The sequence below is a fragment of the Gigantopelta aegis genome, chromosome 8 (genome assembly GCF_016097555.1).
Source record: "Gigantopelta aegis isolate Gae_Host chromosome 8, Gae_host_genome, whole genome shotgun sequence".
In the NCBI taxonomy this organism is placed as follows: Eukaryota; Metazoa; Mollusca; class Gastropoda; order Neomphalida; family Peltospiridae; genus Gigantopelta; species Gigantopelta aegis.
This window is the reverse complement of record NC_054706.1, coordinates 21,146,013-21,160,182: the sequence shown is the minus strand read 5'-3', so window position 1 is coordinate 21,160,182 and position 14,170 is coordinate 21,146,013. Positions and strand designations below refer to the sequence as shown.

The window sequence follows — 14,170 nt, the reverse complement described above, 5'->3', positions numbered from 1 at the left end:
AAACAAAATGTAGGGTTGTGGGGGGTTTTTTCAAGCCATGCTACTCTTCTTAATTTTTGGGAGCACCTTCCCGGAAACATTTACTTTTTTAGGCCCTGTACTTGATAAAGTATAAGAAAAAACTCGATACCTTAGTCAACACAGAATGAACCTTTTTAGTACGTGTCCTTGGCAACTGTTTGGTCAGACAAATTGTCAGTTTTCAGCGTCAAGTACGCTCTAACGCTATCCTAACATATAACCAGTGTAGGACTAAAGGACTCTTGATATAGTTGTGATGGGTGTCGATGCACTTCACCCTCTGTTCACCTTTCCCTCTTTACACAGATGCATCGTCAAAGCTCAAATGCTTTGCTTGGTTTTGGTTTTCAAAGATACAATCAATGTCGTAAAATATTTTATTATTTTCTATGCTATTTTCAACAACATCTGGGAACATTTGTAAAAGGTCTATAATCAGATAGGGTAGTCGGTGTAGTGGTTACATCCCCACCCCACCCCCTCCAATGAATCATTGAACTATCTCAGGGTGGGAGCCCGTAGCGGGAGGCGAACCTAGTACCTACCAGCCTTATGTCTGATGGCCGGTAGTCGTGTTATGGGACAACAGCTCTGTGTAAAAGGTGGTGGGAAAAGAGAAGGTGTGATTGGCCTTTATGTGCGACGGCATAACCACTACACCACCATTGCCGGTGTATACCCGCCCATATTATCTCCTAGCCCCACACATGCAACATTCTACACAGCTGGCTTGTGATTGATGAAACTTTGTCAATGGTTGAAATCAGGTAATATTGATCGATAGAGCGCCAAGAGAAGTTTACCAATCATATCAGTCGAAACCTAACGCGCAACGTGGACACGGGCTGAAGCGAAACGCGGAACGGCGTCGCTTGGTTCCCTGTGCACGATATTGCTCTTGCTCAGTCTCTCGAGGCTGCTGTAACTCCCAACACATGCGGATGAATGATGACACTGTTCGGTGAAATTGGAATTTATAGCTCGAGTCGCTGTTTTCATTCCTCTCGGATCCTTTGATGGAACACAAATTCGATCTCTGTATAGCTCCATGCTATGGGATTTGTGTTATAATAGCATATCGGACATTGTAGCTGCATTTTTTTCCCAAACAAAACAGAAGAACTATTTCGCGTAACATTTTATATTTTTATCGACTGCTGAATCTTGATTTTTTTTTTTATTAAACATTCGCCAAATAGAGACTATAAAGTTTTGACTTCTGCAAAATTGTGAGTTCAAAGTTTTGACATTGGTCGTATTGTGAATAATGTGTTTAAATTGTTTGATCTGCCAGACACTGAATTTGAAGATTTAACATTTAAAGTTTAGTCGCCTGTCTGATAAACATTTAAACATTTGGTGACGGTCAACCTTCACGTGTAAACTCTGTGTTGTCTATCAGATTTTACCTTTAAAGCTTTTTGCGTCATCTGTCGGATTTTTAGTTCAAAGATTTGTCGTCTGCCAGACTTTGAGTTTAAAGATTTGTCGTCTGTCAGACTTTGAGTTTAAAAGTTTGCCGTCTACCACGCTGAGACTTTAGAGTTTCGTTAACTGTCATGCTGTGAATTTGGAGTTTGCTTTTGTACAATCGACTGTGTTTTATTGAACTTTTGGAGAAACAAATCTGAAACTTTCTCTTTTAGAGGAATGAGAGTTGGGTTTAGAAATGACGACAGCTTGGAACTTTGGAATTAATGTGGTATTCATCGTGGCAATAGTGTCAGAAGGTGAGTGAGTAAATCGCTAATATCAGACAATACAGCAAGTGCGCGTGAAGGGTGGGGGGGGGGGGGATAGAGGTCGAAACACAATCCCGGCTCAAGCAAAATTTCTTCTTTTTTTCAATACATTGTCCAGGGGAGCCAGCCAACCAAAACTCTATTTACATGCCTATATCCACTGATGGTTCAGGCACTTCCATCCCGATCGCCACCTCCGACAAATGTCGGTTGTATCGATCGGGATAAATTCCAGGGACTCGACCCCCTCTTATAGACTTCTCTCACCACAGTCTAAAACACACGCACACCCCACACACACACCCCACACCCCACACACACCCCTCTCTGCTAATATTCTCGCACTCGCGCCCATATAGACAAAGTGTTGAAGAAAAACATTGCAACCGTATCAAATATGATTGTACTCCACTCCGTAAAGTAACAAAATATTCAAAGGAAATAGCTAACTCTCACTGGAGTAGGGGGTGGGGACGGGGCTAGTGATCATGATATTGGTATCAAACTTCATGCTGTAGCGATAGGCTTTGCTAAGTTGTAGCTGTCTAACGATGAATGTGGAAATAATTAGAGGTGACACACACGCACGCACGCACACACAGACAGACACACACACACACAATTTAGGCGTTGAGACAATTATGAATTGTGAGAATACTGGGGTTTTTTGGGGTGGATTCGTTGTTTGTTTTGGGATGGGGTTGTGTAGTTTTTTGTTTTCTTTGTTGGATTTTTGTTGTTGGATTGTTGGTTTTTGTTGGTTTTTAAAAATAATAATACACCTGCCTCCTCCTCCCACCCCAACCATTTCCTGTCCTGGACGGAGGAACCGGTCGAGGCCGGCACCTGTGCCCAGGACAGGCGTGCGCAACAACAGCTTGCACTGAATGTGCACGTTAAACACTTTGGTCTTGTTTACACACTTACGTTTGTTAACAATTTCAAGACATACGACTGGTTGCTCCTAGGTGATGACCAGCGCCCCGTTCCACGAAGCGATCTTAGCCCTAAGATTACCTTAAGCGCATAGCTACCCTATGCACTTAAGTTGATCTTAGGGCTAAGATCGCTTCGTGGAATGGGGCCCTGGTCACCCATGCCATATATCCAACGAAAAACAACACGATGGGCATCGAATACACTGTGACGTATAGTTAATCTGCCAATCACGTGTCTGTGACGCGTAAGTCAGCTAAAAGTGCAAAGGGTTGTAAATATATTTTAGTCGAAAAATATGTTCAAATTTGCTTAAAACCTGGTTTTGGAGGATATGTAAGAAAGAGAATAATACATTCGTGTCTGTTAGATACCATTTATCTCACAACTCGTTTACAAATGCATCAAATTCGCTTTCGCTCGTTGGATACATTTTAAAACAACTCGTTGTGAGACAAATGGTATCTAACGGTCACTCATTTTAATAGAATATATTACCGTTGTGAGGTATAGATACGGCAATTTCAACCCGAGGGACAAAATGGTTTTTTTTGTTGTTGTTGTTGTTGTTGTTTTTTGTGAGGGCCGAGGTTTACATTTGTATGTCGTTGCATGAGCTTTACTATATTTTCCCCGCGTATGATTAAATGAGTTTGTAGGTAAAATGTTTATGAATCGTTCTACAATAAACAGACCGTAGTTTACAAAATTAATGTGTTGTTACTGTAATAAAATGGGCAAGAAAAAGAATCAGTCACCGTTGTGGGGTGTAGATAAGGCAATTGGAACTCTCGGTAAACCTCGGCCCTCACACAAAAAACATTTTGTCCATTGGGTTGGAATTGCTTAATCTATACCTCACAACGGTGATAGATGCTATTAATATATATATATATATATATATATATATATATATATATATATATATATATATATATGAATGAATGAATGAATGAATGAATGATTGTTTAACGACACCCCAGCACGAAAAATACATCGGCTATTGGGTGACACATTATGGTAAAAGCAAAAACATTAAATGTTGAATCACATAAATATAAAAATTCAAGATTTAAATAAAAACACAGTGTAAAGGACTGTGCAAAAATACAAATATCACAGATATATATATATATATATATATATATATATATATATATATATATATATATATATATATATATATATATATATATATATCCGAGATAACATGATATAATTAATGAACGCGAACTGAAATAAATAACCATACACATGTCTGGTGTGCGTTACATTTATTGTTAACTCTCCGACTTCACTGCTGTTACGTGATATTCTTACTTATAATATGGTACTCCTTTGTGCGGCACGAGGTTAAATCTGATGGCGTTGTCAGGGACGACGACATCGGCACAATCGACATGCGTCTGTCACGTAAAATGTAACAACAGTGTAAACATTAATTTGTCACGTGTTACGTGCCATCCGCGATATTTCTGACAGGAGCTTACTTGTTATATAAGGTGATCATCTAACAGTGGGGACGGGGGACGTAGACCTGTTGCAAAGCGCTCGTCTGATGCGCGGTCGGTGTGGGATCGATCCCCGTCTGTGGGGTGTTGTGGAATATACATTTGTTTTAGGGATATTAGAAATGCAGTTGCTGTTAAGTGTGTTTTGGAGGATATTGTTAACTCTTTTTTATTATTTTTAAAACGAATAATATGTGTTTTAATTAATACAAAAAGCATGAGGCAGCTATCATTGAAAGTAGTCAAAAAACCATCACCACCATCACTAGTGACCGCAGACACCATGCAATGTGTATTCTATTTATCTTTTAGGGGCGGGATATAGCTCTGTGGTAAAGCGCCATCGGTGGGCCTATTGGGCTATTTCTCGTTCCAGCCAGTGCACCACGACTGGTATATCAAAGGCCGTGGTATGTGCTATCCTGTCTGTGGGATGGTGCATATAAACGACCCCTTGCTACTAATGAAAACATGTAGCGTGTTTCCTTTCTAAAACTATAATATGTAAAACTTACCAAATGGTTGACATCCAACAGCCGATGATTAATAAATCAACGTGCTCTAGTGGCGTCGTTAAACAAAACAAACTTTTAATTTTAATTTTAACTGATGTCCCCGTGTAGTGGTTGGGACGGGAGAAAACCCGACGGGTTCACCAAAGGCGATCTATCCGACGACCCACCTTACCTCAGGCGTGAACTGCCACCACTGAGCTACGCCCCACCCCCATCGTTCAGTAAAGGCGGCGCAACACGATACGTGTGTCTCGTACGAGAGTAGCCGCGAGAATAGCCGATTGACAAAGACAAACATAATATTACGATTTCATCGGTTGCAATGGTCACCCTATAAAAAGCCGACACGATTCATCGCGTGTGAATTGGTTTTTGCACGCTAATCCTGAAGATGACCGTTGCTTTGTTTTTAACTCACCAAAAACACTAGGGACTAAACAGGTTGTTAACTGTTGTGTACCCTGAATTGATCTCATTGAAGACGTCTGTAACTTGGATTTAACCGAAAAGTACACAGACGTGTGTTATTAGGAAAGTAATATTTCAAAGGGAGGTCACTCGCAATAATTTCACATCGAATTTTAGTCTGCCCACCGTCACTCGCATTAATTTAGGGGCGCATTAATTTCAGGATCTATGTAGTAGTAATTAAAAATTATCGTACGAGACACTTGTACCGTGTGGCCTCGCCTTAATTACTAAATGGTCGGAGATGCGCCGGACTCAGGTGTTTCTACTCCAATGGACTTTATTTACACTCTTCACGTGTTACGTGGCTTACACTAATAAATTATTCTACAACAATCAATACATTCTGACAAGATGGTCAGACGCGTGTATTATTGGGGATTCGGGGGTCAAACTCCTGCCTGCTCAAATCGAATTTCCTTTTTAAACTATATTTTCCGGGGAAGCATAACACGAACCCAACGTAGAAAATTTGTCTAGACTACCACCATAACACACACCCCAACCCCCCCCCCCCACACACACACATACACTCCACCACCACCACCACCACCACACACATACCCTGTATAATCAATAATGTTCTGCACACTTGTGTTATGATATAATAAAATAATAAAGTAATGATTATACACGCTGAATGATTTCGTCTATGAAGGCTTAATAAATAAATTGTCTGAGAACGAAATCGTGGACACTAGTAGGTCACTCATCATTCCCTTTAACTCGATTTCTGTCGTTATATCTTATTAAGGTTCCAGCACGCTGTCCTGGGCACACATCTCAGCCAGACTGAACAGCAAATACGTTCGCTAGACTGGTTTATGCGCTTCACGTTAAACCAGAATGACCACTTTGGGTACCAGTCAAACAGTTCGAGCATCACAGATTACAGTAACACTGGTTCAAATCAAATCACGGGAATATTTTGGTCAAATAAAACAACTCTTTATTACATCAAGTCCTGTCACACATGTCATCAATGTCATTCGAGGTAGTATGCAGTATGTGTGGAAGGAAAAAATCTCCGTTTATGTTTCTCATTTTTGTATAGAAATATTGCATAGTACATGTTTTGTTTGCAAAATGTTTGGCAAAGCAGACCATTCAGTTATATTACAAGAAGGCCTATTCAGTTAATCAAATAAAAACAAAATAAAGGTGTGTTGAGTGAAGTTTGCTTCAAATCATGTTGAGGGAGAGAGTATGTGTGTGTGTGTGTGGGGGGGGAGGGGAGGGGGGGGGGCCTTTAAGGTCTATGGATCCTGGACTAATATGTCACCAGTGGCATTCGAGGCACTACGAACTTCTGTATCAAACCTACGAACTGCTATATCAGACGTTGGGTGCATCTCGAACTTAGTCACTGGCGATGTCAGAGGCTAAGCCCGTGATAGGCGTGCGTGAAAAAAAGAAAGAAAGAAATGTTTTATTTAACGACGCACTCAACACATTTTATTTACGGTTATATGGCGTTAGACATGTGGTTAAGGACCACACATATATTGAGAGAGGAAACCCGCTGTCGCCACTTCATGGGCTACTCTTTCCGATTAGCAGCAAGGGATCTTTTATATGCACCATCCCACAGACAGGGTAGTACATACCACGGCCTTTGATATACCGGTCGTAGTGCACTGGCTGGAACGACCGTGCATCGAGCGAAAGCTGTACCACTGGGCGACGTTCCGCCTCTGAAGGGCGTGCTTGAAAACAGTGGGTTCTATGAGCACGTTGATACAGTTCCTGGTCCTGATCCTGATAGACAACCAACCACCTGTAGTGACCTATTGAGCCGTCAAAGCTGGCTATGGGTGGCAGCCGGTACCAAGATGCGAACCTAATACCACCCAGCCTTAAACTCGATGGCTTATTAACCATGGCACTAGTGAGGCTGGTTTTCACTCGTATATACCCGACATTTCATGGGTGCATGCTCCACACGAGATTTCCCCATGGTCCGAAGGTTCAATAGTCCGGGGTTAGGTTTATAAACCTTCGGACTACCGAACCTTCGGACTACTGAACCTACGGTTAGGGTTAGGGTTAGGGATGAACCTTCGGACCATTGAACCTTAACACTATAGAGCTGTAACCCCATTGAGTAATGTCTTGCCAGGTCGTTTGCACTTCAGTTATCCCCCACCCCCATCCTTTCCCCTTTGCAGACTGTAAGCAAATCTGGACGACAATATCACAGACACATTCATTATCGTATCTCTGCCCAAGGTAGAGTCCGAATGATATTTTGACAAGGTCGGCACACATTGTCGATCTGCTTTAAAAACAATCTTGTGAGAATAACACATTAGCACTATATTGGTTTCAGAATAGTTTGCACGGGTTACTTCACATCCGTGACGACATTGATCTCGTTGTGAAAGTGTTTCTTTGTGTGAAGCCAACCACGCCTTCTCTTTCCCCACCACCTTTTATATAAGCCTGTTGACCCATAACACGACTAGCGGCCACCAGACATAAGGCTGGTAGGTACTGGGTTCACCTCCCGGTACCGGCTCCCACCTAGGCTGAGGTGTCTGCCCAGGACAGTGTGCTTAAAATGTAGTTTTAGGCCAATTCATCGGACTATAGACAGTTTGGGTGCCCCCCCCCCCCCCCCCATCAATAAATATCAGAGATAGGCAGCACAGATATACTGTTGCATGAATAATTAAACGCGCTATTTTGAAAACATTTAAAGAAGTGACATTCGCAGACCAATAAAATACGGAATCACTTCGCAAAGTCATACCATAAACTGCGAATTCAGTTATTGTTAATTCGTTTGTATCCAATTTCCAAAGTCACTGACACTACGTAACCTTAGTTCTTGGTGTGCAAGGACATGTGCGCCCCCCCCCCCCCCCCCCCCCATCCACCCACGGCCCCACCCCGACTTGAGGACGAAAATGTAAGGGTTTTTGGGGGTGGTTTTTTTTTTTTTTGGGGGGGGGGGGGTTTTTGTCCTACTCTATATAAATAAACATAAAACTGTGACTTGTCGTCCCTCCACCAGAGGTTGTGCCTCCATCCCCACCGAGCCCCCACTTTAGCTATTGTTCCTAGGGGTCCGTAGTGTAACAATGGACACTAGCGGTTACGGTATTGACTGTTGGTATAACAATATATGAACAATTAACTGTCAACACTAGCGGGATCACGTAGCCCTGTGGGGCGGGATGTAGCCTAGTGGTAAAAGCGTTCGCTGGATATGCGGTCGGTTTCTGATCGATCCTCGTTGGTGGGCTCATTGAGCTATTTCTCATTTCAGCCAGTACACCACGACTGGTATATCGAAGGCCGTGGTATGTGCCATCCTGTCTGTGGGATGGTGCATTATAAAAGATCCCTTGCTACTAATGGAAAACAAAATGTAGCGAGTTTCTTCTCTAAGATTATATGTCAAAATTACCAAATGTTTGACATCCAATAGCCGATGATTAATAAATCAATCTAGTGGTGTCGTTATTTTTTATTTTTGTTAGGTAGCCTACTATTAAAGCGCTCGTCTGATGCGCGGTCGGTCTAGGATCGATCCCCGTCAGTGGGTCCATTAGGCTATTTATTGTTCCAGACAGTGCACCACGACTAGTATATCAAAGGCCGTGGTAAGTGCTATCCTGTATTTGGGATGGTGCATATAAAATATCCCTTGTTACTAATGGAAAAATGTAGCGAGTTTTCTCTTTAAGACTATATGTAATATGAACGTAATCGCGCAACGGATACACCTTTCATAGACATTATTTCATGCATTTGTTCAGTTAGGAACGGATCTGACATCCAATAGCCGATGATTAATAAATCAATGTGCTCTAGTGCTGTCGTTAAATAAAACAAACTTCTTTTTTTTTATATAGAGCTACTGCAAACACTAAATAATTGTGATTCAACAGAGAGAGAAAAAAATATTTAATAGCGGAATGTGTTTACACTGTCGCAATGTGTTTACATTGTCTAATAAGTGCTTTTTGTGTTTCAGCTTACAGCTTGTTTAACTATACTACTTTAGCTAAAACGCTTTTGGTTGGAAATGACGAGCGTTCAAACGTGTAATAGCTATGCCGGTTAAAAGCGGAAGGGTAGTTATTCGCACGTGCGAAAGACATCAAAACAGCAATGGACAACAAGTCTGGTAGTGTTAGGCCGTTGCTAACGCACTTACCGTTTATTCTGACTGGAACATCACAGTCACTCCCGTCTTATACCAGTTTAACTAAACCGCATACACCGGCCTCGGTGGCGTAGTGGTTAGGCCATCGGTCAACAGGCTGGTAGGTACTGGGTTTGGATCCCTGTCGAGGCATGGGATTTTTAATCCAGATACCGACTCCAAACCCTGAGTGAGTGCTCCGCAAGGCTCAATGGGTAAGTGTAAACCACTTGCACCAACCAGTGATCCATAACTGGTACAACAAAGGCCATGGTTTGTGCTATCCTGTCTGTGGGAAGCGCAAATAACAGATCCCTTGCTGCTAATCGGAAAGAGTAGACCGTGAAGTGGCGACAGCGGGTTTCCTCTCAAAATCTGTGAGGTCCTTAACCATATATCAGACGCCATATAACCGTAAATAAAATGTGTTGAGTGTGTCGTTAAATAAAACATTTCTTTCTTTCTAAACCGCATACCGTAGTGTTTCAGCTATAGTATCGGTGTAACAGCCCAAAATATACCTCCCGTCAAACTATACACGGGGTTAAAGTAGGCTAGTCTGTTTTATACCCCTAACCCTAGCCTTTATTTTTTTTATTACTAACCTGTATACAAAATAAATAAATAAATAAATAATAAACTCTTTAAAAGAAAAGAAACTATTGCTTTCACAAAAGAGAGGTATATTTTGGGCTAGCCTCTTTTATACCCTGGGGTATATTCTGGGCTAGTCCAGTTTATACCCCGGGTATAGTTTGGGGGGGGGGGGGGGGGGTATATTTTGGGCTATTACACCGGTATGGCGAAAAGATCGCGTTCACACTTACATTATACCAGTTTAGTTAATCTTGTTTAAATTTTAAGTGTGAACGCAGCTATAGGCACACATATCACTAAATTCTATAGTAACTATTAAATCATGAAAATCTTATAGCTATATTATTTAGTAAAATCTAATCATTATGTGTCGTCTTTCAAAGTAATGTGCATAGTTATTTCGTGCCATGTCTGTATATATGTTTGTGACGGAACATGCTCTTATCTTTTCGCCTGTGGCGATGTTAATTGTTTTAGAGGGCCGTGTGCAGCTTGGTTACGTAATACCCCCGCGCGACGGTGGTAGAGCTGCGTTCCAATATGCACTTAGACCACGTGTGGAGGCCATGTGGCCAGTAGTTACGTAATAACTCTGGTTGTGCGGTTTTACGACCGTGGGTTCTAGCGAACTAGGCGTCGGTCTGTCTGGCCATCTAAGAGAAAATACCGTCCCTGGGAGTTGTGGAAATATCACATGATAGGTGAGGTACCGCGTTGTGCCCCCAGGCGATATTCGCTGTCTCTGAGATTTTTGAATAAATAGATAGGATTTTAGATATATCGGGGAGAAATATTGGAAGGCTCCCGGGGAACGTAGTCCGACTGGACTGGTAAATATATTTTTCTGCTCTGTTGTATAACCTTGATGTGATTGATGTGACTTTAAATAATTTAATACTGTATTATACCAATATTATTTAGACAGTGTCTCCGGTAATCTGACGAAGTAAATTGTAGGCTTCACTGTTCTAAAATATTAAAGCTTAGCCAGTCATCCTAGAGGACCTAGGTAAACTGTAGGTTATTGTCTTTATTGGGATATGTACCAGTATTCGTTCTGTATTACAAGGTTACTGAATGAGTAGTTAAGGGTTAATTAAAAATTAACCAGTTAGGAATAGAGTTGTAATTCCTTTATTAATTAAGTTCCCCTGGCAGCGTTTCTCAATTATCACACGTGTGTGTTGTATCACCGTGAAGTGATTAGAATATTGTGTAAACTAGACACCTAGTGATTAACTAATTAAGTGATTAGCTTTGGGTTGTTATTATATTGTTGTTTTTAATTAAGTACTGCGGCAAGTACATTTGTCAGCGTAGTGTTAATACAGATTCCAAAGTGTATTGTGTTTTGTTGTGTTTTCTAGTGAACTAAACGTGCTACATATATATATATATATATATATATAGATCTTATCTCTGATTATTCCTAGAGCCGAGCCACTCGGGTATTAGACTGCCCGATACAGAGAGATCTAATAAATATACAGTTAGGAGAGATATTTGGATAATCGTGTTTTATTCAGTTACAGGTATTATAGGATCCCCGTGACAATGTTTAAGAAGAAATAATGTTGTCATCATGTCATTGTAAATATTAAATCATGAAAATCTTATAGCTATATTATTTAGTAAAATCTAATCATTATGTGTCGTCTTTCAAAGTAATGTGCATAGTTATTTCGTGCCATGTCTGTATATATGTTTAAGAAGAAATCATGTTGTCATCATGTTATTGTAAATATTCAGTGTACAATAATACCTCATATTATGCTGTCGTCTGACGAATTGAGGTTACTGAATAACGGTTCATTTATTACTCCATCAATGTCCATGCGGCGGGATGTAGCTCAGTCGTTAGAGCGCTCGCCTCGGGTGTTTTAGTTGTAGGATCAAACCTCCTCGTAAACCCAGAGAGAGAGAGAGAGAGAGAGAGAGAGAGAGAGAGAGAGAGAGAGAGAGAGAGAGAGAGAGAGAGAGAGAGAGAGAGAGAGAGAGAGAGAGAGAGAGAGAGAGAGAGACAGAGACAGACAGAGATCCGCTACTCATACCGAAGATCAGCAAGGGATATTTAATGTGCACATCTCATAGACAAGACATCACATACCACAACCTGTAGTCACAATAATACCCGTCATGATACACTAGCTAGGACATGTGGAAAAAACCCACGTATGACGATTGGTCATATCACCAACCGCGCCTCGAGCAGGCTCTCTACCACTGACCTACATCCCACCCCCTCACCCCACCACCCACCCCTCTTCAAATGTCAGTCAGTGAATGACAGAATGCATCAAGTTCTAATTCTAGTACTGCCAGTGGCTAAATGTTTCAAACGATCTGCCTCAGTTGGCGTTTCCGGTTTCACTGGTTTGATTAATTTGATTTCACCATTATCTTTGATATATCAGAGAGTTCGATAGCCTGGAATAATTGGAATTTTGTCCCGGTGACAATTGAGACTATGAAGGGATGCTTAGATAATTAATACTGAACCGATTAGAAAATCAAGTGAGATATGTAGCCTAAGATGAAATAGGTTTTGTCATCGACGTCTAGACGTACAAAGCCTAAACTATAAAAATAAGGGCACAGTAATATTTGAAAAAGGAACGAAGAAATATTTTGTTGAACGACGCTCTAACCACATTTTTATTTACAGTTATATCGTTGTTAAGGAGGGGACGGGATTTAGCTCAGTTGGTAGAGAACTCGTCGAAGGTGCTTCGGTCGCTGGATCGAATCATCTCGGTGGACCTATTCTTCGACTGGGTTCCCCCCCCCCCCCCCCCCCCCCCCCAATCCTTAACAGTGTTTCACTACTGGTATATCAAAAGCCGTGGCTTGCGCTATCATGTCTGTGGGGAAATTACCACAGAATCACAGAATTACCACACATCCAATAGCCCATGATTAATAAAATAACTTTATGGTTAAGATCAATACAGATAATGTGAGAGGAAATCCGCTACCACCAAAGTCTAAGTTTGTTTTGTTTAACGACACCACTGGAGAACATTGATTTATTATTTATCGACTATTGGATGTCAAACATTTGGTAATTTTGTTATAAAGTCTTAGAGAGAACACTAGAAAAATGTAGCGGGTTTCCTTTCTAAGGCTATGTGTCAAAATTACCAAATATTTGACATCCAATAGCCGATGATTAATAAATCAATGTGCTCTAGTGGTGTCGTTAAACAAAAACAAAAACTTCGTATAACAATTAATTATAAGAGCGCTTGCTAAATGTCATCATCCAGAGTCTTTGATTTAAAAAGCAACATAAAAGTCGCCAGGATCCGTGTATCCTTAATCATCTCCTTCCAGTACATTTGTTGGGGGTTTTTTTTACAGGCAGACGCATATATCAACTGCCCAGTATAATTAAAATTAGCTTCACTATTACATGTGGATCTAACAGCAGTCCATTGGAGCTCATGTTCAGCTGACCTTTCATTCGACCAATCAAAACCTTACTTGCAAAGTCATGCCAGTGATTTGAGAAAAAAGTGAAAACATTCGAGATTATGCCGAGGGTATACGAAATGATTCGGGTGAATTACGAAGTATGCCGGAAACTAATTGCAATATAAAATTTTATATAAAATTCGTTTCAAGACGAAAATAAAAACCGTGATGGTATAGCCATCAAATCTGTTTATACTAGTATACAATCCAAAGTTTATTACTGCACTTTTTCCCCTGTTTTTTTCAATGTTGAAATAGACCAACAAGTTCGCTTATTGCATAAATAGTCTCGCCCGATATTTTTAGAATGTGTATGCTCCCGAAAAACGCTGTAAAAGGCGAAATGTAATTGGTCGATATTTAAATTGTTATTTATAGATGAAATGTCACCTGGACATGGCAGTCCATGCAATGCTGTTAGATCTACTGGCTAGACCCAGTAGAGCTAATTTTAATCAGATTGTCAACTGCCTTGTATTTCATTTGAACTTATTTTCGTGCTTATATCCAAGTAAGGTTCAAGCACGCTGTCTTGGGCACACACACACACACGCACACACACACACACACACACACACACACACACACACACACACCCTCAGCTATCTGGGCTGTCTGTCCAGGAAAGTGGGTTAGTTGTTAGTGAGAGAGAAGGTGGTGTAGTGGCCTTAGACCTACCCACTGAGTCGTTAAAATTCGCTCTGGGTGGGAGCCTGTACCGGGCTGCGAACTCTGTACCTACCAGCCTAATGT

The 14,170-nt window shown here is 41.0% G+C and overlaps 1 protein-coding gene across 1 annotated transcript in view; it reads left to right on the top strand.

Moving 5' to 3' along the window:
- Positions 1-1,690: 1,690 nt before the first annotated feature.
- Positions 1,691-14,170, top strand: part of LOC121379539 (U-scoloptoxin(05)-Sm1a-like) — a 70,854-nt gene continuing 58,374 nt past the window's right edge. Inside the window, exon 1 of the mRNA XM_041508183.1 lies at positions 1,691-1,751. Coding sequence (XP_041364117.1) covers positions 1,691-1,751 — 61 coding nt within the window. The remainder of the gene's footprint in view (positions 1,752-14,170) is intronic.